At 40.6% G+C, this 25,811-nt stretch overlaps 1 protein-coding gene across 5 annotated transcripts in view; it reads left to right on the plus strand.

Moving 5' to 3' along the window:
- Nucleotides 1-25,811, plus strand: part of colq (collagen-like tail subunit (single strand of homotrimer) of asymmetric acetylcholinesterase) — a 106,539-nt gene that overhangs the window by 68,233 nt on the left and 12,495 nt on the right. For all 5 annotated transcript variants that reach the window (XM_063069291.1, XM_063069290.1, XM_063069294.1 and 2 more), the window contains 5 exons: nucleotides 6,778-6,858; nucleotides 18,773-18,869; nucleotides 19,978-20,117; nucleotides 23,291-23,410; nucleotides 25,322-25,442. In XM_063069291.1, coding sequence (XP_062925361.1) covers nucleotides 6,778-6,858; nucleotides 18,773-18,869; nucleotides 19,978-20,117; nucleotides 23,291-23,410; nucleotides 25,322-25,442 — 559 coding nt within the window. The remainder of the gene's footprint in view (nucleotides 1-6,777; nucleotides 6,859-18,772; nucleotides 18,870-19,977; nucleotides 20,118-23,290; nucleotides 23,411-25,321; nucleotides 25,443-25,811) is intronic.

Consider the following 25,811-nt stretch of genomic DNA (forward strand, 5'->3'; position numbering starts at 1 on the left):
GCCCTCTGGCTAAAGAAATTCCTCTTCATCTCTGTACTGAAGAGACATGCTTCTGAATATGGAGAATGTACAGTCTTCTAACTCAAAGGCATCATATATAATTCAGCATAAAGTCATAGAATGCGAAAGGGAGTACTTATATTAAAAATAACAACTCTATAGGAGACATAACACAGGCTGATCAACAATTCATGCTGTTAAATTATCTTCGCTCTCAATTTGTGCCTTGCAATTTCCTCCATTCACAAAATGATGGCCGTGCCTCAGCCTCCTCCCAAGCTGTACACAGCATCTTCTGGTTTAAATATGGCATTGCAGAGAGCATCCTCACATCAGCCATTACTGTCTGTTTTGGTGCAACTCCCCCTCACAATGTACTGAAACTTCAGTGAACTGTCAGGTCCATTGAAAAGGTCGCTGTCTGTAGTCTACCAAAGCTGCAGGACTTGCATGTGTCCAGGACCAAGAAGGGGGCAGGAAAAATCATTGCGGACACTACCCACAGAGCAAACTGCATTTTCCATAGGCCCTCTTCTGGAAAATGCTTTCGGGCTATTAAAACAATAACCTTACACCATTTTAAAAGTTTCTTCCCTCAGGTAGTTAATCTGATCAACCATTCTAGTTAACCTTCCCCCACCCCTTCTATCTATTACCCCCATCACTGCACCGTAAACACTTTAAACTACTTTGTATAATGCTGTTTGCATTGTAAATATATGCCGGTGTTTCTGTATTTTTGCACATTTTATTCCATATCTGCACTTACACTCTGTTTATTTTTTTATATAATTTTTTATTCTTATAACTCTTGAATGTTATTTTTTTGTTACATGTTGCACCCTGTCCTACACATCACAGCAGATTCCGAATACATGTAAACGTATATGGCAAATCAAGTTGATCCTTGATAAAACAGTTGCTAGTTATAATATGTCCATAGAAAGAGGGTGTGGGTGAGAGAGTGAGAGGAGGTTTGGAAAGATAGTAGCTATGACTGGGCAAAAAGGCAGATTGTACATCAAAAGCTGAGAAATTCAGCAAGTAGAAAGGTGTCAACATTCAGTAGAGTATCACAATATGAATGTTTTCCTGACACTACAAAATTCTAAAGCACACAACACCCTGTTCATCGCATATCTCACATCAGTTTCCAGATAAAACTAGTCATGCCTTTGAACCTCGCTGTCTTTTTGTGAGAAAACTGTCTGAGTGTCAGACCATAAGACCAGTAGACATAGAAGCAGAATTTGGAACCTCTCCAAATCCCAAGACATCTCATGACATCAGCTCAAACATCCAACGTACCTGGAGATTGTACATTGGGTTTTAGTCTTGTACATCGCACTCTCTGGCCTTTTGGTCCCTGGACTCTGCCTGTAAGGTTTGCACTGTAAAGTCTCAATTTCTGTGATAAACTCTCAACATCTAGAAGAGTCAAAGGAAATTGAAAAATTTGTGCTTCCTTTGTTTGCTACAACTTCTCATTTGATCCCTAGTGTTGCGTCATGTCCCCTTCTTTGGAGAATTCGCCAAGATTGTTTTAAGACCATAAGACAGAGGAGCAGAATTAATCCATTTTCCCCATCAAATCTACTCCTGCATTCCATCGTGGCTGATTTATTATCCTGCCCACTCTCCTGCCTTCTCCCCATAACATTTGATGCGCTTACTAATCAAGAACCTGTCAACCTCCACTTTAAATATACCCAATGACCTGGCAATGAATTCCACTAATTTATCAACCTCTGGTAAAGAAACTCCTCCTGATCTCTGTTCTAAAAGGATGTCAATCTATTCTGAGGCTGTGATCTCTCGTCCTAGACTTACCCATTATAGGCAACATACACTCTATCTGGGCCATTCAATATTGAATGGGTTTCAATGAGATCCTCCTTCATTCTTTTAAATGAGGAAAAGCAAGTTCTCAAATGTCAGGTTGAGTCATTGAGGTGAGACGGACAAGCAGGTGGGTCATATTTACCAAATGAATGAGTTAAGTCAAAAGGTAACACACACAAAATGCTGGAGGAACTCAGCAGGTCGGGCTGCATCTATGGAGAAGTACAAAGAGTCGACATCTCAGGCCAAGACACATCACTGGGTCTCAGCCCGAAATGACAAATATTTATTCATTTCCATAGATGCTGTTTGATGGGCTGAGCTACTTCAGCGTTTTGGTGTTGCTCTGGATTTAGTGCAAAGTGGTCCCAGAACTACCATATTGGAAGACAAAACTCTGGAAACCGAAAGCAACAACAATATGGGGGGGGGTGTAATTACTGCCTCTATACTCTAAACAACAGAAAATCTGCAGATACTGGAAATCTGAGCAACACAAACAAGATGCTGGAGGAACTCAGCAGGCCAGGCAGCATCTATGGAAAAAAAAGTACAGTCAGCCCGATATGTCAACCATACTTTTTTCCCCATAGATGCTGCCTGGGGTGCTGAGTTCCTCCAGCATTTTGTGTGTATTGCCTCTATATCCTGCATTTTTGTTCCAGGGTTTTTTTGTTAATTAGTTCAAGAACTAAATGGTTACTGGGAAGTGGGTCTTCAGGTGTATTTTAAGGGTCTTTTAAGAGACGTTTAGGTAGGTACATGGAGCTTAGTAAAATAGAGGGCTATAGGTAAGCCTAGTAATTTCTAAGGTAGGGACATGTTCGGCACAACTTTGTGGGCCGAAGGGCCTGTATTGTGCTGTAGGTTTTCTATGTTTCAATGTATGTACTGTTACGTACCCCGTAACTGGGATGCCAAACCAGCAGAAATGGAACACGTGTTGGAGTCTGTGATTACTAGGAACTAATAAAGTTTTATTAAAGAAATAAGTAATACAGTACACTAATCACAAGGATATAAATGTAACAGGTTAGCAATGATGGTGTACACATATACACAGAAATAGGGGAATCGGAATCAATCAAGCTCTATCGCAGTCTAGGGGTAAAATGATCAGTCTTAAGTGAAGCAGAGTTCAGTTCAGTCTAGTGCAGTTCGAAGTTATCGCTGTTGTTGTACCATTGGAGAGAGAGAGTGAGAGATGCAATTGGTTTCAGGCAAACCTTTTCAATGCCTTCTGATCCCGCTGTGGTCACCGACTGCGACCCCTCCGTTCCGGATGCAATCGTTCTTCCGTGGTGAACCCGGCACCCAGGCAAGGGTGGACACACACCAGGTTCCCACCGATCATACCTTTACACCCTGTGAGCCTCTGACCAATTCCCGATAACCGGTCCTCCAAACTCCCACCACCTTGTGGGGCACACTGCTCTTTCCAGGGTCTCGTGGCGTGTGTGTCCCGTGCCTTAGCAAACCTGCTATTTTTATCCCCCTGCTGGGATATCACCTGTCCATCAAACTTCAAACAGTTCAGGTTCAAAGCAAACGGCCTGTCACAGACGCAAACATCGGAATTGTGATTCTTTCTCTTTAATCTCTCTCTTCTCTCTTATTAGCATTTTGAATGTTTCTCCATTGTCTTCTGTTATCTCTCTCATTAGCATCATCCATCCTGCAGCTCTGCTTGGCGTCACACATGACAGTACCGCCTCCACAATTGAATTTCCAGGTCACTGAATTTAGAGATAGCCAAGGCATACCTGAACCAATTAATAACTTCAAGCTGCAATATCCTCTTTTTTGGATTGGGAAACATTAATGCTCTTTTATCCAAACAAAACAGTACAAACAGAAGCAAAAAAGCTCTGTTAATTTGTTTCTGGTTACCTCTCTGACTGGAGGCCTGTGACTAGTAGTGTGCTGCAGGGATTAGTGCTGAGTCTGTTGTTGTTTGTTATGTATATCAGTGATCTGGATGATAACGTGATAAAGTGGGTCAACAAATTTGTGGATGACACCATGAGTGGAAGCGTAGTGGAGAGCAAGGAAAGCTATCAGAGCTTGCAGCAGGATCTAAACCAGCTGGAAAAATGACAAATGAAATTTACTGCAGACGAGTACAAGGTGCTGCACTTTTGGAGAACAAACTATGGTGGACTTTCGCAGTGAATGATAAGGCATTGAGGAGTGTAGTAGAACACAGGGGTCTGAGAATACAACTCCATAATTCCTTGAAAGTTGTTTCACAGGGTCATAAAAAACGCTTTTGGCACATTGACCTTCGTAAATCAAAGTATTGAGTTAAGGAGTTAAGATGTTATGTTGAAGTTGTATAATACGTTGGTGAGGCCCAATTTGGAGTATTGTGTGCAGTTTTGATCACCTACCTACAGGAAAGATATCAACCAGATTGAAAGAGTACAGAGAAAATTTACAAGGATGTTACCAGGACTGGAGTACCTGATTTATCGGGAAAGGTTGAATAGATTAGGACTTTTTCCCTGTAGTGTAGAACAATGAGGGGAGATTTAATAGAGGTATACTAAATTCTGAGAGGTATAGATAGGGTTAATGCAAGCAGCCTTTTTTCCACCTGAGTGAGTGAGACTAGAATTAGAGGTCATGGTTTAAAGGTGAAAGGTGAAATGTTTAAGGGGAACCTGAGGGGGAGCATCTTCATTCAGAGAATGGTGGGAGTGTGGAAAGAGCTGCCAGCAGAAGTGTGGTAGATGCGGGTTTGATTTTAACATTTGAGAGAAATTTGGATGAGTACGTGGATGGGAGGAGAATGGAGAGCTATGGTCCACGTGTACGTCAATGGGACTAGGTCGAATATCAGTTCAGCATGTACTAGCTGAGCCAAAGGGCGTGTTTCTGTGCTGTAGTGATCTATGCTGCTATGACTCTAGGGTGCTAACAGGTAAAGGAGAAATGTTGACCAGACTTCGGGAGAAAGTAGGAAAGGTGTTTAGAAAAGATGAAAGAAAGATAAAAGGCAGAAGTAGAAAAATATGCTAAAAAACATTAGTCAAAGCAGCAAGTCAAAACCAGAAGAGATGCTGAAAATTCAGAGCAACACACACAAACTGCTGGAGGAGCTCAGCAGGTCAGGCAGCATCTATGGAGGCGAATAAACAGTCAACATTTCAGGCCAACACCCGTCATCAGGATTGGAGAGGAAGGAGGCTAGAATGTAAATCTCTTCAGGGTAGGTATCACCAGAGGCTTCACCAGAGACCAGCAAATCATAAACACAAGATGATGCAGTCTGTGTGTTTCTGAGTGAAAGGAGGGCCCATAACGTGGTTTGGAACCTCGGAGGAGAGAAAGCACTGTCAGGTTATTAATGATAATCAGGAAATGGCAGCCTATTTGTACTCTTCATTCTTCCTAAGAAGCTGAGTTTCAGACGCCAGTGAAAGGCTAAAATAAGACAAAAAGTTCCTCTTGGGATAAATCCTGAGAGAGGCGAAGGAAAGAATTATTCATGCATTGGAAATTATATCCTTTTGCTCAGTAGACTGTGGATGTGAGCCATAGGTTTCATGACTGACCACTGCAGTATCCAATTTTGAAAAGGGCAGACAGAGCTAATTTCATTAATTACTGAATGGTTGCTTTAACATATGTGGTTGGAAAATTATAGTGTCACGTAGGATGAAATTACCAGCGTAGCCCTGATTTGGAGGCAAAAATAGCAGTGGAAATCTTGGTGCTCAGTGCTGATTGAACAGTAATTCAAGCAGCAACTTCCAATCCTCTCAGATGAGCTCACATAAACCTGGAAATCAGGAAACTGCTGTTCCTCAGGAAATGTTGCAGTAATTCTATCTCATCCAGAAGCCTGGCACCTAGAAGGCCCGAGTCCACTGCAGTCACGTGATCAGTGACCACAAAAATCTTTAGAAAATGTCAGAGCTTGCCCAATACCATGAAAGGAATCTTCACCTGCTTGGTAAGTCCTAATTCCTGACAAATCATGGCTCTGGCACCGAAAACCAAAAATTTCCAGAAGTTTCCAAAGCCTCATTTGGAATATTGTGAGCAGTTTTAGGGCCTTATCTAAGAAAAGATGTGCTGGCATTTGAGGGGTTCAGAGGAGGTTCACAAAAATTATCCTGGGAATGAAAGAGTTCATCTGTGAGGAGCATTTGATAGTTCTGGACCTGTACTTGATAGAATTCAGAAGAATGATGGGATGGGGGATATCATTGAAACCTATTGAATGTTTAAAGGCCTAAATACATTGTACATAGAGTGTATGTTTCTAATTGTGGGTGAATCTAGGACCAGAGGACATAGCTTTTGAATAGAAGGGAGTCCCTTTAGAACAGAGATGAGGAGGAATTTCTTTAACCAGATGGAGTTGAATGTGTGGAATTCATTGCCAGGAGGTGGATAGGTTCTTGATTAGTAAGGGCATCAAATATTATGGGGAGAAAATGTAAGAAAGTGGTTGAGAGGGATAATAAATCAGCCATGATGGAATGACAGAGCAGACTCAATGGATTGAATGGTCAAATTGTTTACCTATGTCTTATGGCCTCAGATGTGAAGATCCCACTAAAACAGCATCCGAATCAGGTTTAATATCACCGGCATATGTCGAGAAATTTGTTGATTTTGTGGCAGTGCTTCGTTGTAACAAATAATAATAAAAAACTGAATTAAGGTAAATATATATAGACATATACTTGTTAAGTAAGTAGTGCAAAAATGTCGTGAAGTAGTAGTCATTCAGAATTATTAATAGGTTTTTTAAAAATAAAACTACAACAACCTTTTAATGCTGCATTTTTTAAATAATAATAATAATGTAGCAATAATGTTTTACATTTGGCATGGTCAAGATTGGCCAAAGGGCCAATGTCTGTGCTTTACTATGCTATGATTAAGCATCTAATATTTACAAATGATACTTTTTCTTTAAAGGGAGAAATGGGTCCAAAAGGAGTAACTGGAGCCCCTGGATACAGAGGACCTGTTGGTAGACCTGGCAAGAGAGGAAAAACTGTAAGAGATATTTTCCTTTTGACCTGTTATATTTTTGATTCTGTTAGAGTTGGATTGGTAATTCAGGGTTTATTGTTGTATGACCTAATACGAGTCACCAGACAAATGTTCATGAGGAGAGGATGGCAAGCTATCCTCTCTGTAAGGAGATTGCACATTCTCCCCGTGATCATGTGGGTTTTCCTCCGATTTCTGCCACGTTCCAAAGGCACCTGGATTAGTAAACTCTGGGCACGTTATGTTGGCCCCAGAGGCACTGCGACACTTGCAGGCTGTGCAATTGTCACCCTCTGGCCCTAGACTGTCCCAGTATAGGAAACATCTTCTCCACCTCCACTCTGTCTATTACCACAATAGAGAAAGTGGTATTTGAAAATGGAGGATTAATTTGAAACATGGAGTTGTATTTTAGAGTTGTACAGTATAGAAACCCTGGCGACTCTCATCCCTTTCTATACTAATCCCACTTTCTGGCAGAAATTCCATCTCCTTCCATGCCTCACTTGTTCATGTAACTGTATCTTTAAATAAGGGGTTCCCAAAAATGTGGTCTCTGTTAATGGCAGGGGTCTATGGCATAAAAAAGATTGGGAACCCCCTGACATCCCACCCTGAAAAAACTCATTTCAGGGAGGTAGCACCATCAATTTGCGGGAAACTCCTGGAACTTCCGGGAGACGTGGGATGTCTGCAATAGAGTAGCTCCTTAGCAGCTAGCCAGCTCATTTAAATAACGTTAGCTATGCTAATGAATGAATGACACCTATTAAACTCACCTCAACATGTCTTTTACAGTCTTAACCCACCATGGGCAATAGAAAAGTCGCTGTTGCAAACAGTGCAGCGAGCAACACTGTCATTATTTTTGACCCCTCTTAGGCAGGGGTACACTTTAGTGTAGTCTGGGGTGACGTACGTTTTATATTTTTTTTTTGGAACACTCTGCCATGGCGTGCACTCTCTCTCTCTCTCTCTCTCATGCTCGCTCTCCCTCTCTCGCTCTCAAAAATGTTGATTTCCGGGACATTGTATATAATTTACGGGCATCAGGGAGTCACTATTAATATGCGGGAGACTCCCAGAACTTCCGGGAGAGGTGGGATATCTGAACCCCTATTGTAAGTAGATAGATAGATAGAAGTGGTGATGATCTGCCTCCTTCAGTCACTGCAGTCCTGGTGGTATCTCCAGAATGCTGTTGAACGTGAAGATACAGGAATTACACCCAGTTACGGTGAAGGATTCATGGCCTATTTCCAAGTCAGAATAGTGTGCGGCTTGGAAGGTGGTGTTGGCATGCAGCTCCTCCCCTTGCCTACTCCAATGAAAGAAGGCGTGGGCTTTCAGTTGTCAAAGCACCACTGGCAAATAACTGAAGCTCATTTTGTGCAGGGTACACAGTGTAGCAGGTCTGCACTGGTGGGAAAGGGAACCAATTTTCAGGGCGATGTAGGACGAACATTGTTTTAATTTAATTTTGTTTCATGCCAATACCAGTTGTTTTATTAGACTCTGCCTTGTTTCTTCAAGCACATTAACAAGTTTAATAATGTAATATTGTCACATTGAGGAATAGTTTGTAGTAAGGCTGACTAACACCTCTACCCACTAACCCACTAGCACGACTTTATCATTTTCTGTCAGAGTCACCTTATGTACAGACCTAATGTCACTTCTTGGAGATATAATCAATCTATGTATGTAAGCTAGTATTACAAACACGAGAAAATCCAGAGTTGCTGGAAATCCAAAGCAACTCACATAAACTGCTAAAGGAACTCAGCAGGCCAAGCAGGATCTATGAAAAAGAGTAAACAGTCAATGTTTCAGGCCGAGACGCTTCTTAGGACAGAATTCCTTTTTTCTCCCATTTTCTTTCCTGAAGAAGGGTCTTGGCCCAAAACATTAACTGTTTACTCTTTTCCATAGATGTTGCCTGGCCTGCTAAATTCCTCCAGCATTTTATGAGGGTTGCTTTGGTATATAAGCTATCATGTATTTACATTTATTGTTTTTTTTGTATTACTATTGTGTTCTTTAGCTTATTGTGGTTTTATTGTGCTGCATTAGATCCAGGGTAACAATTATTTCATTCTCTTTTACACTTGTGTACTGGAAATGATGTTAAACAATCTTGAATCTGCAAAACCCCAGACAATGCAGCTCTCAAATCTCAAATTATCTCTTTCTAATTAGTCATCAGGGAATAATGTATTAAGTGCTTGTGCTAATTATTCCATTTGAAACTCCAGTGAAAGTTAATTTCTCAGCTCTCAAAATAATTGTTCAAGTTTCAGGAAGGAGCATAACTGTGTTGTGGTTTCTAAGGTACTAAATTTAAATAGGCTTTAAATTTGAAGGATTGTGAACAATGACATTAATACGTGCTGTAATATTTTCAGTTCTATAAGTAAGGCCATAGAACGTAAGAGTAAAGAGCAACAGAAAGTGTGCATCTTTGGAAATCTCTTTGTGGAAAATATAATCTATAGAATGCCTTCAACAAAAGCACAAGAATGATGTTAATGATGGGGAGTGTTAGAGCTATGACAGTGATCCTGAAGGTTTTTGAAAGTCACCATTGACTAAGTGCATTATTAGAAGAGGAAATAATTTTGAAATTCAATAAAAAATAAATTACAAAAAAAAAGAGGAAATAATTTTAAGTTCCCTTTTTATATTTTAACCCATTCAGTATTCTCCTGTTGGGTTAAATGCTTCTCTTTAATTCAAAAACTGTTGGACATTGTTATTAATATATATCGTACAGCAATGACTCAGAATTCGCAGGAAACACTGATTCTTTCAATAATGACATGTTAACTGATACTAGTCAATATTGGAATGCTGATTTAAATTTAGATCTCAAAGTTCGAAATAAATTTATTATCAAAGTTCTGTACCTATATATCACCATATATTACCTTGAGATTTGTTTCCTTGCAGGCATGTAAAGAAGTAGAATAGAATTTATGAAAAACTATAAACAAAGACAGATAAACAACCCAGGTAGAAAAGAAGATAAATTGTGCAAATAATATGAAGTAAATAAATAATAGTGAGTTGTAGAGTTTTTGAAAGTAAATCTGTAGGTTGTGGAATCAGTTCAGTGATGAGGGAGTGAAGTTATCCATACTGGGTCAGGAACCTGACGGCTGTAGGTTAATAACTGTTCCTGAACTTGGTAGCGTAGGACCTAAGGTACCTATCACCCAATGGCAGCAGTGAGAAAAGAGCAAGGCCCAGATGGTGGGGGTCCAAGTAAACACTCCAAGTAAATGTGCTCAATAATGCCATGCTGGTTAAGTAGGGATTTTTTTTTCCCCTCAGCAATACCCAATTGAACAGCTTTTGAGTGACAATATCCATAAAAAAAGTATTACTCTGGCTATTCTGTAACTCATTTTGGGTCCAATTCATTTGAGTTAAAAGTAGTCAAAAGTTAATTATAGGAAGACTATTTTCCTATGTAAGTCTTGTCAAAGCACAGTATACATCCTGTTGGAATCTTCAAATGTTAATTGACTCCTATAACGCTTGCATGGTTGACTAATGCTTTCACTAACAGAAGTTCCCGTATCTATTTTAAACCATTAGCTAATAACTGTACAACTGAGTCAGCATCTGGAATTAGTATTCTGTTGCAGCTTGTACTGTTAGATCCTTGATAGTGCCCAATTTTATACTTGTTGAAGAAAAAAGGTCACCAAATTTCTATTCTCTCGTTTTATTTATGGCAAGCATTTTTGACAGATTTGTTAGCAAAAATAACCTGTCTGGCATGATTTAGCCTTCAGCTGTCTGGAGCTGGAAGTTAAACCTGTAAAGCTGATGATGCCATGTGCTCACATGTTTTTCTATGGTGTATTATATTTCTCATTTCTTCCTTCGAGGCGTAACCAAGAAAAGAATAAGGAAAGCGGGAGGCTGGGCAAAGGACGTTCTAAGCACTGATAGCTATTTTAAAATGATAGTTGCTTTTTTACAATGTCCTAATTTAAATCAAAATTTGATACATACATTGCAGGCCAATATAATTACTTTGACTATGCAAGTGTTTATATGAAAGCACGGGCTGAGATTTATTTATTAACCACAAGTACATTGAATCATGAAATGCCTCACACGCAGCCACGGCAGCCTGAGTGACCAGTGATCGGCATTCATTCCCCTCCCTGACTGTAAGGAGTTCGTATGTTTTCCCTGTGACTGTGTGGGTTTCCTCTGGGTGCTCTGGTTTCCTCCCACATGGTTAGGATTAGTAAGTTGTGGACATGCTATGTCGTCGCCAGAACACCTTTAGGTGCCCACAGCACAATCCTCACACGATTGGTCGTTGAAGCAAACGAGACATTTCACTGTATGTGTTGATGTTTCAAGGTACATGTGACAAGTAAAGCTTATCTAATCTAATTTTTAACCAACAACAACTGAGGCTGTGCTGGGGGCAGTTAACACTGGAGTGAGCTTGGACATGAATTAAAAGGAGTTGTTTTGGATCATGTCAGAGAATGAGGTATGCTGGTTTCACAATGTATGACTTGTCCAAACTGCACCAAAAATTTGAGATCCTTCCTCATTAACGTAATTGTTTTTTCCATCCAGAACCAAGCAAGTTGTTTTATTGAATGAGTCAAACCATTGAATCAGAAGTCTGGGAAGTCAGAATCCAGATCAGAATCGGGCTTATTTATTTATTTAGTAGTATGGACGCAAAATTAGGCCCTTCCAGCCCTTCAAACCATGCCACCCCAGCGAACCCACAACCCTGATTAACCCTCACCGACAGTAATCACAAGACAATTTACAATGACCAGTTAGTCGACCACATGTTTGGACTGTGGGAGGAAACCAGAGCACCCAGGAAAAACCAATGCATTGCACAGAGTTCCTTACAGAATGGCTCCAGAACAGACATCCCACCCTCCAAAAACTTATTTCAGGGAGGTAGAACCATCAATTTGCAGGAGACTTCTGGGAGAGGTGGGATGTCTGCAATAGAGTAGCTCCTTAGCAGCTGGCCAGCTAGTTTAAATAACGTTAACTATGCTAATGAACAAATGACACCTGTTAAACTCACCTCAACATGTCTTTTACAGTCTTAACCCACCATGGGCAATAGAAAAGTCACTGTTGCAAACCGCACAGTGAGCAACACTATCATTATTTTAACCCCTATTAGGCAGTGGTACACTTTAGTGTAGTCTGGGGTGACCTACGTTTTTGTTTTGGGACACTCTGCAATGGCGTGCTCTCGCTCTCTCTCGTGGTCGCTCGTGCGCTCTCAAGCGCTCTCGCTTGCTTTCTCTCTCGCTCGCTTTCTCGCGCATTCGCTTGCCTTCACTCTCGCTTGCTTTCTTGCTCTCTCTCTCTCTCTCTCTGTCTCTGTCTCGTGGTCGCTTGTGCACTCTCAAGCGTTCTCGCTTGCTTTTCTCTTGCTCAGTCTCAAAAAAATTCATTTCCATGATATTGTAAATAATTTGCGGGCATCAGGGAGCCACTATTAATATGCGGGAGACTCCCGGAAGTTCCGGGAGAGGTGGGATGTCTGCTCCAGAAGTTAACTGCTACGTTACTGTGACGCCAATATCATTGGCATACGTCATGAAATCTGCTGTCTTGCGACAGCAGTAGTGCGCTACATAAAATATACTATAAGTTATCATCAGAAATATATATTAAAAAATTAAATATGTCATGCAAAAAGAGAGCAAAAATAGTGAGGTGGTGTTCATTGGTTGATTGTCCATTCAGAAATCTGATGGCAGCAGGGAAGAAGCTATTGCTAAAATATTGAGAGTGTTGAGTACTGGAAGCCACAGCAGAAGAGAGCAGCAAGCAGGCATCTTAATTTAATTTAGTTTATTTATTTAGAGATACAGTGTAGAATTGGCTCTTCCATCCCAGTGGGCCATATCGCCCTTCAACCCATCGGTTTAAGCCTAGACTATTCAGAGGGCAATTTACAGTGACCAATTAACCTACTAATTGGTATGTCTTTGGACTTCATGAAATCCACGTTCATGGGGAATATGTAGAAACTCCTTACAGATGACGTCAGAAGTGAACTCCAACCTCTGATGCCTTGAGCTGTAATAGTGACATACCAATCGCTTGGCTACTGTGATGGCGTCATTGGGCAGCCTAGAAAGGAAGATGTAGCACGGTGCAGAGAACTCTCCAGTCTGATGATAAGCTAGTAATGGCGGGGGGGGGGGAAGAGTCACTCTGGGGGTCAGCAGCTGGAGCAGAACAGGATCTGAATGCAATTCTGCAGGCCTTTCATTCCAACCGTCATCACATCCAGTGATTTGGTGGGCTAATGTCCTGGAGCCCTTATGATTACAAATTGACAATAAACTGGACTGGTCAAAGAACACTGAGGCTGTCTACAAGAAGGGTCAGAGCCGCCTCTATTTCCTAGGAGACTGAGGTCCTTTAACATCTGCCAGACGATGCTGAGGATGTTCTACGAGTCTGTGGTGGCCAGTGCTATCATGTTTGCTGTTGTGTGCCGGGGCAGCAGGCTGAGGGTAGCAGACATCAACAGAATCAACAAACTCATTTATAAGGACAGTGATGTTGTGGGGGTGGAACTGGACTCTCTGACGGTGGTGTCTGAAAAGAGGATGCTGTCCAAGTTGCATGCCATCTTGGACAATGTCTCCCATCCACTACATAATGTACTGGGTGGGCACAGGAGTACATTCAGCCAGAGACTCATTCCACCGAGATGCAACACAGAGCGTCATAGGAAGTCATTCCTGCCTGTGGCCATCAAACTTTACAACTCCTCCCTTGGAGGGTCAGACACCCTGAGCCAATAGGCTGGTCCTGGAGTTATTTCCTGGCAAAATTTACATATTACTATTTAATTATTTATGGTTTTATTACTATTTATTATTTATGGTGCAACTGTAACGAAAACTAATTTCCTCCGGGATCAATAAAGTATGACTATGACTATTGTTCAAGGGGATTGTCAGACTTAAAGGCAAACATTTAATTTCTGTTCTGATCCAATCTCTTAATTATATAAAGAGCAAGGAACAATGTAAGTAATACAAAAGGGCTTTCCAGCCTAAAGCCATGGGGTGTCAACTGAGAGTGGACGCTAAATAACGGAACAGGTGGACAGGATAAAGCAGATGACACAGTGAATGTTGTAATATCCAGGCAACGGCCCTCTCAGAACTGTTGGCTTGACAAGGGCCCAACAAGATCACTGAGAATCCAAGGGTCATTTGGAGGTTGTAGCTAATCAGGTGCAAACCACACTGATCCACAAAAACCTACAGCATGATTGTCCACAATGCACAGCCAGTCACAGGAAAGGCTGCCACACTTCGCACAGTAGGAGGCACGCTGGCACCTTCTGTAATGAGCTCATGAGCCAAATACATTGTTTGACTCTCTGTGCCTAATTTTACAGGTAGATCAGGGAAATGCTCAAAATAAAGTTTAACGTATGGTATACAAGTCCTGGGAATGCATATATTTGATACGTTTTTCCATGGTTGACCACTTAGGTGCCTTGAACTTTGGCTTGCATCCACATACAATAATTTCATACTTCTTTCTTGAGTGACATACAGATGTGTTATTTACGGAGAGAAGGCAGGAGCATGGAGTTGAGAAGGGAAAATAAATCAGCCATAATCAAATGGTGCAGACTCAATGGCCCAAAATGACCTAATTCTGCTCCTTTGCCTTATGGTCGTCTGGTCGTTTTTCTGCCGCTATGTATGCATGTGGATGGGAGCAAGGAACGGGATTTGCTTTACTATTGTCGTTCTGTTGCCTGTTGTGTTCTGTGTTGTTCTGCTGAACATTGTAGGCATGCTTTGTTGGCACTGGAATGTGTGGTGACACAAGTAGGCCAGCCCCCAGCATGTCCTTAGGTAGTGTTGGTTGTTAACACAAATGATGCATTGCACTGTATGTTTCAACGTGTATGTGGTAAGCGAATCTTGAATCTTTCTTTGGATGCCTGGTGAGATGTAGGGAATTTATAGAAGTCCATTGACCTGATAAATACTGCACCCAGCCCCCATCACCACTACATCCACGCCAGCCACTCATCTCCGCAGACCCTCAGCCCCCTTCCATCTCCCCCATGCACTGTCACTTTACACTTACACTCCACACCTCGTACCTACACTAACAGTCACTGTCCTATTGTGTTTTCATGTCCTGCTGCTACCCAGAATTCACCTTTCCAAAAGTCACTTCATCACTTTATCATTTCTTGTCAGTTACCTTATGTTCAGATACTCCTGTAACTAATGTAATTTTATGTACATACAGTGCAATCATTTGTATATATTATATAATTTGTATATATTGTACTGTGTTTTATAGGAATGCTTTAATACTTACAATGCCTATAAAAGTATTCACCCCCTCCCCGAGAAGTTTTCATGTTTAATTGTTTTACAACTTTTGAATCACAGTGGGTTTAATTTGGCTTTTTTGACACCGATCAATAGAAAAGACACTTTCGTGTCAACGTGAAAACAATTTCTACAAATTAGTCTAAATTTATTACAATTATTAAACACAAAAAAATTCATTGCATAATTACTCACCCCCTTCAGGTCAGTAGTTAGTAGACCTACACTTGGCAGCAATTACAGCCTCGAGTCTGTGTGGATAGTTCTCTATCAGCTTTGCACATCTGAACACTGCAATTTTTCCCCATTGCTCTGTACAAAACTTTTCAAGCTCTGTCAGATTGCAAGGGGATCATGAGTGAACAGCTCTTTTCAAGTCCAGCCACAAATTCTCAATTGGATTGAGATCTGGACTCCGACTTGGCTAGTCCAGGACATTAACTTTGTTGTTTTTAAGCCATTCCTGTGTAGCTTTGGCTTTATACTTGGGGTTATTGAATGGCTGGAAGACAAATCTTCTCCAAAAATCACAGTCCTCTTGCAAACTGCATCAGGTTTTCCTCCAGGATTTTCCTGTAGTTTGCTGCATTCATTTCAGAATCAGAATCAGGTTTATTATCACTGGCATGTGACGTGAAATTTGTTAACTTAGCAGCAGAAGTTCAATGCAATACACAATCTAGCAGAGAGAGAGAAAAAAATAATAATAAATAAAATAAAACATAATAAATAAACAAATCAATTACATATATTGAATAGATTATTAAAAATGTGCAAATACAGAAATACTGTTTGTTAAAAATGTGAGGTAGTGTCCAAAGCTTCAAAGTGCATTTAGAAATCGGATGGCAGAGGGGAAGAAGCTGTTCCTGAATCGCTGAGTGTGTGCCTTCAGGCTTCTGTATCTCCTGCCTGATGGTAACAGTGAGAAAAGGGCATGCCCTGGGTGCTGGAGGTCTTTAATAATGGACTCTGCCTTTCTAAGACACAGCTCCCTAAAGATGTCTTGGGTACTTTGTAGACTAAATTTACAACCTTCTGCAGCTTCTTTCGGTCCTGTGCAGTAGCCCCTCCATACCAGACAGTGATGCAGCCTGTCAGAATGCTCTCTACCTTCACAATTTTTCCAGGGCCTGGTGTAGTGAAGCATCCCACAGCATGATGCAGCCACCACCATGCTTCACAGTAGGAATGATGTGTTTTTGATGATGTGTGGTGCTTGGCTTAATACCAAACATAGTGTTTAGTCTATTGGCCAAAAAGCTCAATTTTAGTTTCATCAGACCATTGAACCTTCTTCCAGCTGACTTCAGAGTCGCCCACATGTCTTCTGGTAAACTCTAGCTGAGATTTCTTGTGAGGTTTTTTCAACAATGGGTTTTTCTTTGCCACTCTCCCATAAAGCTGTGACTGGTGAAGCACCCAGGCAACAGTTGTTGTATGTGCAGTCTCTCCCATCTCGGCCACTGAAGCTTGTCACTCCTCCAGAGATGTCAGAGGTCTCTTAGTAACCTCCCTCACTGGTCCCCTTCTTGCACGGTCACTCAGTTTTTGAGGACAGCCTGCTGTAGGCAGATTTACAGCTGTGCCATATCATTTCAATTTCTTGATGATTGTCTTAACTGTCCTCCAAGGGATATTCGGTGACATGGAAATTTTCTTGTATCCATGTCCTGACTTGTGCTTAACAATAACCTTTGCTTAGTTGTTCTTTTATCTTCATGGTGTAGTTTTTGCCAGGATACTGACTCACCAGTAGTTGAACCTTCCAGATACAGGTGCATTTTACTACAATCAGTTGAAACAACTGGACTGCACACAGGTGATCTCCATTTAACCAATTATGTGACTTCTAAAACCAACTGGCTGCACCAATGATGATCTGGTGTGTCATATTAAGGGGGGGGGGTGAATACTTCTGCAATCAATTATTTTGTGTTTTATATTTGTAATTTATTAAGATCACTTTGTAAAGATCTGTTTTCACTTTGACATGAAAGAGTTTTTTTCTGTTAATCAGTGTCAAAAAAGCCAATTTAAATCCACTATGATTCAATGTTGTAAAACAAACAAAAAAAGCTTGAAAACTTCCAAGGGAGTTGAATACTCTTCGTGGGTACTGTATACTCATTGTGTTTTGTTTATCCTGCTTGGGATCCAGGGTAACAATAATTTTGTTTTCCCTTACACCCTCAACATACACAAACAATCCTGAATCTTGAATGTGGAGCTTGTTTTTATATATCTGGAAAAGACCAAGATCTCTTTGTAGAAATCACTTGCAGAACTCAAGGCCTTTCATGTCTTCCAATTTGTTGTTTCTGTTCCATAGACATGAGTGCCAAATGTTCCAGCAAGCTGTAATGATCTATATCATCACTGCAAACTCATAATTAAATTACAGTACTTATGATTTCCCCAAAGAGGATTGTAACCACCTATTCCTTTACTTGCGCATTTGGATCACAAACAATACAGGGCTAAAAGTATTTAATACCACCAACCTAGTCTGATGGGTACATTTGAGTTATAGCTTAATTTATAGCGTACAATCATTTACTGTGCCTTCACACCGAGAGTAAGTCTTCCAAAGTCCTATGGATTCATAGAGCAATAATGCATGAATACAGACTCTTTAGCCCAACAGGTCCATGTCGAGATCTCTGACACGTGCCAGGTGAATGTGCCACTTGACGAAAATAGAAAATAAAGACACAACTAGAGGTCATGGGTTAAAGGTAAAAGGTGAAATTTTTAACGGGAACATGAGGGGCTATGTCTTCACTCAGAGGGCAGTGAGAGTGTGGAATGAGCTGCCAACCCAAGTGGTGGATGCAATTTCCATTTCAACATTTAAGTGGTTTGGATAGGTACATGGATGGGAAGGGTACGGAGGTCTGTGGTCTGAGTGCAGGTCGAATAGGACTAGACAGTTTAAATGGTTCTACACAGACAAGATGGGCTGAAGGGCCTGTTTCTGTGCTGTAGTTTTCTATGACTCTATGATAGAGAGAGAAATATGATGTTTGATATTTACACAAGAGATCCTGCAGATGCTGAAAAACCTGAGCAACTCGTAAAATATTCATGAAGGGTCTCAGCCCAAAATCATGGACTGTTTATTCCTCTCCATAGGTGAAACCTGATCTGTTGAGTTCCTCCAGCATTTTATTTATTTATTTATTCAGCTCAGTAACAGGCCCTTTATGGTAACACACCGCCCATTTACATCCACGTGACCAATTAACCTACCAACCGGTACATCTTTGGAATGTGGGAGGAAATCCACGTGGTCACGGGGAGGATGTACAAATTTCTTACAGACAGCAAAGGGAATTGAATCCAGGTCATTGCTGCTGTAATAGAGCTACACTAACTGCTAAATTATCATGGTGTGTGCTGTTTTAATGTTTGATATTATTTCAAGAGGATTTATCATGTGCATTTCAATTCTACGTAAAGATTTTCAAAATGGTCTGTCACGTCTGCATTAAGGTGACCTATTTTGTTTTAATACATAGGGATTAAAAGGGGACATTGGTCCGGCTGGAATTATAGGACCTTCAGGTCCACCTGGACCAGCTGGTCTTCCTGGACCTCCTGGGAGATCTGGATCAGGTGAGAAATTAATACCCTTTGAATGGAGAAGTACTCTTGTTTAAAGCAATGAGAAAATATTGTATCTTATTTTTCCTGTCAAAATAATAGCAAAACTCATAATAATGGAATGGCCATAACAAAAGGCAAAGACAAACGGTCAATTAAACTCAAATGACTACAAACTCCTGAAAGAAAAACCAAATAAAAGCCCACAGATGCAGAAAATCCACACTCCTAAAAATTGCTGCACAATTAGCACTACCTAGTCTGTTAACTTTTGTCCACCTGTCCTCTGAACAACATAGAATGTATTGAATTTGCACAATGATCCAAGTTAAATTCACTGCCAAAATACACTCAATGGCCTCTTTATTAAATACACATGTACACCTGCTCATTAATGCAAATATCCAATCAGCCAATCATGTGGCAGCAACTCAAAGCATAAAAGTATGGTCAAAAGCTTCAGTTGTCTTCAGACCAGACATCAGAATGGGGAAGAAATGTGATCTAAGTGACTTTGACTGTGGAATGATTGTTGGTATCAGATGGGGTGGTTTGAGTATCTCAGAAACTGTTGATCTCCTGGGATTTCACACTCAGCAGTCTCTGGAGTTTACAGAAAATGGTGCATAAATCAAAATGCAGCCTGTGAGTGGCAGCTCCATGGGTGAAAACACTGTGTTAATGTGAGAGATCACATGAGAATGGTCAGACTGGTTCAAGCTGACAGGAAGATGACAGTAACTCAAATAACCACATGTTACAACAGTGGTGTGCAGAAGAGCATCTCTGAATGCACAACACATCGAACCTGAAGTGGATGGGCTACAGCAGCAGATGACCATGAACATACACTCAGTGGCCACTTTGTGACTACTGCGTTTATATTTTATTTGTTTGAGTAGAGATTAATACTAAACAGCTTCTCAAACAGTGAAAAATATATATGCCCAATATGGAAGCTCAGTTCTTTAGATTTTAACTGGAGATTTTAAAAATAATTAAGTTTTGCAATACTACATAGTTTTCCTTTCTATCTGTCTCTCTGTCAATTCAGTCTTCTTATCTTCCCTCCCTTCAGTTTTCCTTCCATTAGTAAATTTATTTTTTTTTTCATTTGAAGACCGCATAATGGTTGGACCAAAGGGTGAAAGGGGACTTCCAGGGCCAGCAGGTAGATGTTCCTGCAATCTCCCTCAAACTGTAGGCACCACAAGATATAGTGAATTCTCGTCTTTGATTAGTCCTCCACAAGTCCCAGCAGTAAGTATACTTTCAAAGCAGAAATTCTAATTTTATTTTGCAACTATTTGACAGTGCAGCTTGTTCCAAACCTTCAACTAAAATTTTCTCTGACACATATTTAATTTTTATGTTTTTAATGTTCTTACATGTGCCTTATTAGGGTATGCCTGTCTGATAAATGCATTACAGAAGATAAAGATGGGAGAATAATAGAATTTATTCATAACATGCCCAGGAAGGCTTTAAAAAAGCATCAAGCTGAACTGAATTTACTGTCAAAAATCACCCTGATGTATTAATGTTGTAGTACATAATCAATACATTAATTCAAAGTCAAAGTAAAATTTATTATCAAACTACATATATGTTACCATTTTCTCCCTTAAGACTAATTTTCTTGTGGAAAATAAACACAATCGAACTTATGAAAAGTGACACATAAAGACCGACAACCAATGTCAAAAGAAGAATTGTGCAAATAAATAAAGATTGATCATACTGAGAACATGAGTTGTAAAGAGTCTTTGAAAGTGAGTCTGTAAGTTGTGCAATCTATTCAGAGTTATGATAATTCAAGTTGTCCACGTCAGTTCAGGAGCCTAATGGTTGAAGGGTAATAACTGTTCCTGAACCTGGTGGTGTGTGATCTGATGTTTCTGCATTCCCTGCCTGATGGTGGTATCAAGAAGAGAGTATAGCCTACTGTAGATGGTGGGGGTCTTTGATGACAGGGTGCTGCCTTCTTGTAGTATTTTATTCATATGTACCATGTCACATGATGTGGTTGATCATGGTCTTTCGATGACCACAATTGTTCTTGGCAAATTATTCTACCGAAGTAGTTTGCCACTGCCTTCTTCCGGGCAGTGTCTTTACAAGATGGATGACCCAAGTCATTACCAGTACTCTTCGAAGATTGTCTGCCTGGTGTCAGTGGTCGCATAACCAGGACTTGTGATATGATCATCCACCACCTGCTCCCATGGCTTCATGAAGCTTTGATTGTGTGGGCTAAGCAGGTGCTACACCTTGCCCAAGGGTGACTTATAGGAATAAGTCATGTAAATATGCTCAATTGTAGGGAGGGATTTGCCTGTGGTGGACTGGACTCTATCCGCCTTTCTGTAGAGCTTTTCTGTTCTTGGGCATTGGTCTCTCCATACCAGGCCATGATGCAAGTAATTAGGATACTCTCCACTATGCATCTATAGAAGCTGGTCAAAGTTTTAGATGACATACTGAATATACACTAACTTCTCAGAAAGTCGTGGTGCCTTGTTTGTGATGGCTTTTATGTGCTAGTCCCAGGCCAGATCCTCTGATACAATAACATCATGAAATTCAAAGCTCCTGACCCTCGCCACCTCTGATCCTCTAATGAACAATGGTGCATGGACTGCTGGCGCCTTCCTCCTGTAATCAATAATCTGCTCTTTGGTTTTGCTGACGTTGAGTGAAAGGTTGTTGTTGTGGCAGCATTCAACCAGATTTTCACTCTTTCTCCTGTATGCTGACATATCAGATTACAGCTCTCTCTAAGCACAAGAGATTCTGCAGATGCTGGAAATCCAGAGCAACACACAAAGTGCTGGAGGAACTCAGCAGGTCAGGCAGCATCTATGGAAGGGAATAAACAGTCAATGTTTCAGGCCAAGATCCTTCATCTGGACTGGAAAAGAAAGTGGTGGAAGGAGACAGAGTACACGCTGGCAGGTGATAGGTGAAGCCAGGTGAGGGGGAAGGTTGGGGGATTTATTTACTTAACTTACTGAGATACCGGCCCTGTGAGCCACACTGCCCAGCAACCCCCTGACTTAATCCTAGCCTAATCACAGGACAAGTTACAATGACCAACTAACCCTTAAACTGTTATGTCTTTGGACTGTGGGAAGAAACCAGAGCACCCAGAGTAAACCCACACGGTCACAGGGAGAATGTACAGCCTCCTTACAGGCAGTGGCAAGAAGTGAACCAGGTTACCTGTACTGTAAAGTGCTCTGCTAACCACTCCCGCCACCATGCTGCCTTGAAGTGAGAAGCTTAGAGGATATCGATGGAATTCCTGGGCATTTATATTTCATATCAGAGGATCTGTCCTGGGAAGTGCCATTTAAACAAAGCACAGAACGCCTCTATGTTATTAGAAGTTTGAGCAGATTCCACATGTCATTTAAAACTTTGACAAACTTCCATAGATGCACAGTGGAGAATTTCTTGGCTGATTGAGTCATGGTCTGGTATGAAAACACCAATGCCCAAGAACAGAAAAAAAGAATAAAAAGTGGGGACGCAATCCAATCCATCACAGGCAAAGCCCTCACCACATCTACAAAGACCACTGTCACAGGAAAGCAGCATCCACCATCAAGGATCATCACCGTTCAGGCCATGCTCTCTTCTATTTGCTGCCATCGGGAAGGAGGTGCAGGAGCCTTAGGTCCCATAACACCAGCTTCAGGAACAGTTATTACTTTTCAACCAGTCAGGCTCCTGAACCAGTGTGGATAACTTCACTCACTTCAACATTAAACTGATCACTGAATGCAACCTATGGACTCCCTTTCAAGGACACTACAACTCATGCTCACAGTATGTATATTTATATATTTATTTATTATTATATTTGAGTTTGCAAAGTTTGTCTTCTTTTGCACATTGTCAGTCTTTGTGTGTAATTTTTCATTCATACTGTTATATTTCTTAGTTCTACTATCAATACTGGCAGAAAAAGTGAATCCCAGGGTAGCATATGGTGACATATACACACCTGGGTAATAAATTTCCTTTGATCTTTGAACTTTAAGGGTCGAAGTACAAGGAATCTGATAGGAGTGTAGAGTAGATCATGGGAGAAAGGGAAGGAGGAGGGACACTGGGGGAGGTGAAGGGCAGGTGAGGAGAAGATAAGGTGTAAGAGGGGAGCCAGAAGGGAAATGCAAAAATCAAGAAGGAGGGAAGGCGAAATAAATTATTGGAAGTTAGAGAAATCAATGTCAGGTTGGAGGTTATCAAGACAGAACTGAGGTGTTGCTCTTCAAATCTGAGAGTGTCCTCATCTACAAAAATTGATTTTTTTAAAGTTCTCTTGCTATTTCTTTCAATCAGACTGCATCCATCCAGAAGTACTTAAATATTGTAACAAGGGAATTATGAAAGTGAAGTGAGCAGGATTTCGTTTTTCTTTCTTTTAGATATTTGTTGTTGATAGTGAAGAAGAGTTGAAGAAGCTGAACACTGAAAACGTGCTGGCTGTCCGAAAAGATCAAAGAGCGTTGTACTTCAAGGACACACAGGGATGGCTGCCAATTCAGGTAGTGGGATTTTAACTCAGTTGTTCTTTGGCCTGACAACCAAAAGGACAATGAGATCAACAGTGTAATTAGAAAGCATTTCTCCTCCCCATTCTTACTTGAAGATTCAAGCGTGTTTATTGTCACTCTTCAGTACAAGTGTAGAAGATAACAGAATAATTGTTTCTCCGGATCCGATGCAGCATAAAAAAACACAATAAGTAAAAGGAACACAGTAAAAAACACAATAAATATAAATATTTATAATAAATATAAATAAGTGTGGTCTAATTTAAGTTTTATGTTTTTTGATGTAAGTTTTGGATGAAAATTAACAATAAAAAAACACAAAAATATAAATACTTCTGCTTGTTGCAATAATGCTTTTCATGCATGTTGCACTAATGCTGTGTCAGTACAATATAACGGTGAACTGCAACCGTTAACGTAAAGTCTCCACCAAATATCCACCACAAAAATCAAAAATCAGGCTTTCTGGTCATCTGCCCGATGAAAGCGAGGGTGGCGGGGGGTGTTGGGAATATCAGGACTGGGAGGGGTCTTTGATTTCACTGGCTGTTTTTCCAAGAGAGCGGGAAGTAAAGACCAAATCCATGGAGGGGAAGCTGGCTTTGGTGTTGACTAAGCTGTGTCAACAATTCTCTGCAGTTTCTTGCCGTCTCGAGCAGTTCGTTTATCATGTCAAGGCCTGATACTTCTGGATAGGAAGTTGTCTATAAATTGATGAGAGTCAATGGAGACATGACAAATTTGTTTGACCTTCTGAGGAAGTGGAGGTGCTGGTGTACTTTCATGGCTGTGGTGTTCCACAACCCCATCCCAGGGCAAAGGATTACTTAAATCTACCACTCCCATTGTCTCGACCTTTTCAGTTAGCTCTTCAGTGACCCATTTCTCAACCAGGTATCTCCCTACCTCACTTTCAACTTTAGGCTGATTAAGGTACTTCCTAATTTGGTCCTTTGTTAAACATAGAACATAGAACAATACATCATATACAAGCCGTTCAGCCATAGTGTTGTGTCGACCCTTTTAGTCTACTCTAAGATCAATTTAACCATTTCTTCCTGCATAATGTTCCATTTTTCTATCATCCATGTGCTCATCTAAGAGTTTCTCAAACGCCCATGAAATATATGCCTCTACCACTAGCCTGGCAGGGCTTGCTACACATCTGCCATTCTCCATGTAAAGAACTTATTTCTGACATCATCCTTATACTTTCAATGTTCAAAGTGAATTTATAATCAAAGCACATATATGTCACCATATGCAACTCTGAGATTCATTTTTTTGCGGGTGTAGAATAGTAACCATAATAGAATCAATGAAAGATGACTCCAGCTTGGCATTCAACTAGTGTGCAAGAGGTACAAACTGGGCAAATATGAAAACAAAGAAATAATAATAATAAATAAATAAGCAATGAATATGAAGAATCTTTGAAAGTGAGAACCAATAGACTCATTTTTCTCCAATCACCTTAAAAATATGCCCCCTCATATTAACCATTTCCGCCCTGAGAAAAAGTCTCTGGCTATCTGCACTGTCTATGCCTGTCATGTTGCACATCTTGATCATGTTTCCTCTCATTTTCCTTCTCTCCAAACAGAAAGCCCTGATCTTGTTCAACCTCTCCTCATAAGACATGCTCTCTAATACAGGCAGCATCCTGGTAAATCTCCTCTGCACCTTCTCTAAAACTTTCACATCCTTTTGGTAATGCGGCAACCAGAACTTGTTTGTTCTTGTGCCTTCTTCATTGCTTAGGTTTACTATTTGCTGGGACTTTGTCAAATAAGTTTCTGTCAGTTGTAATGCTGATCCAACTCCGTGATCCTGGAGCCAACCAAACCACCAGAAAATTACTGTACATTGCAATCCTAATCTGTGTTTTCTACTTCCATGTAGATCTCTCCTGTCCAGCAAATGCCTCAAAATCCCACAGGATTTTGTGGAGATGCAATAGTTCAAGTAGAAAACGGTGAAGAATGTGATGACGGTAACAAGATTGTGACTGATAGCTGTATAAGTAAGTGATTTTATTTATTTTATTTAATGTAAAAACTCCTTACGGATTGCAGCAGAATTTAACCCAGATTGCTAGTGCTGTAAAGCGTTACGCTAACCATTACGTTACCATTTACTGTCTAAAATAATCAGTATTTTAATTCTCACTGATCTATTTCCATAACTTAAGCACTATTGGTAATTGGTTATTTTGGAAATTGAAGCACCTTCAATAACTCCAAAAGACTGAGGTTTGGTAAAATACTGAAAGGCTTTTATTCGCTGTACAATACGACCTCCACAGTGAGTGTCTGCCCCCGGACTGAGGGGGAGGGGGCAAGGCGAACACCTTTATACAGGACTCTGTGGGAGGAGCCACAGGGGCAGTCAG

This window comes from Mobula hypostoma, chromosome 17 (assembly GCF_963921235.1).
Source record: "Mobula hypostoma chromosome 17, sMobHyp1.1, whole genome shotgun sequence".
In the NCBI taxonomy this organism is placed as follows: domain Eukaryota; kingdom Metazoa; phylum Chordata; class Chondrichthyes; order Myliobatiformes; family Myliobatidae; genus Mobula; species Mobula hypostoma.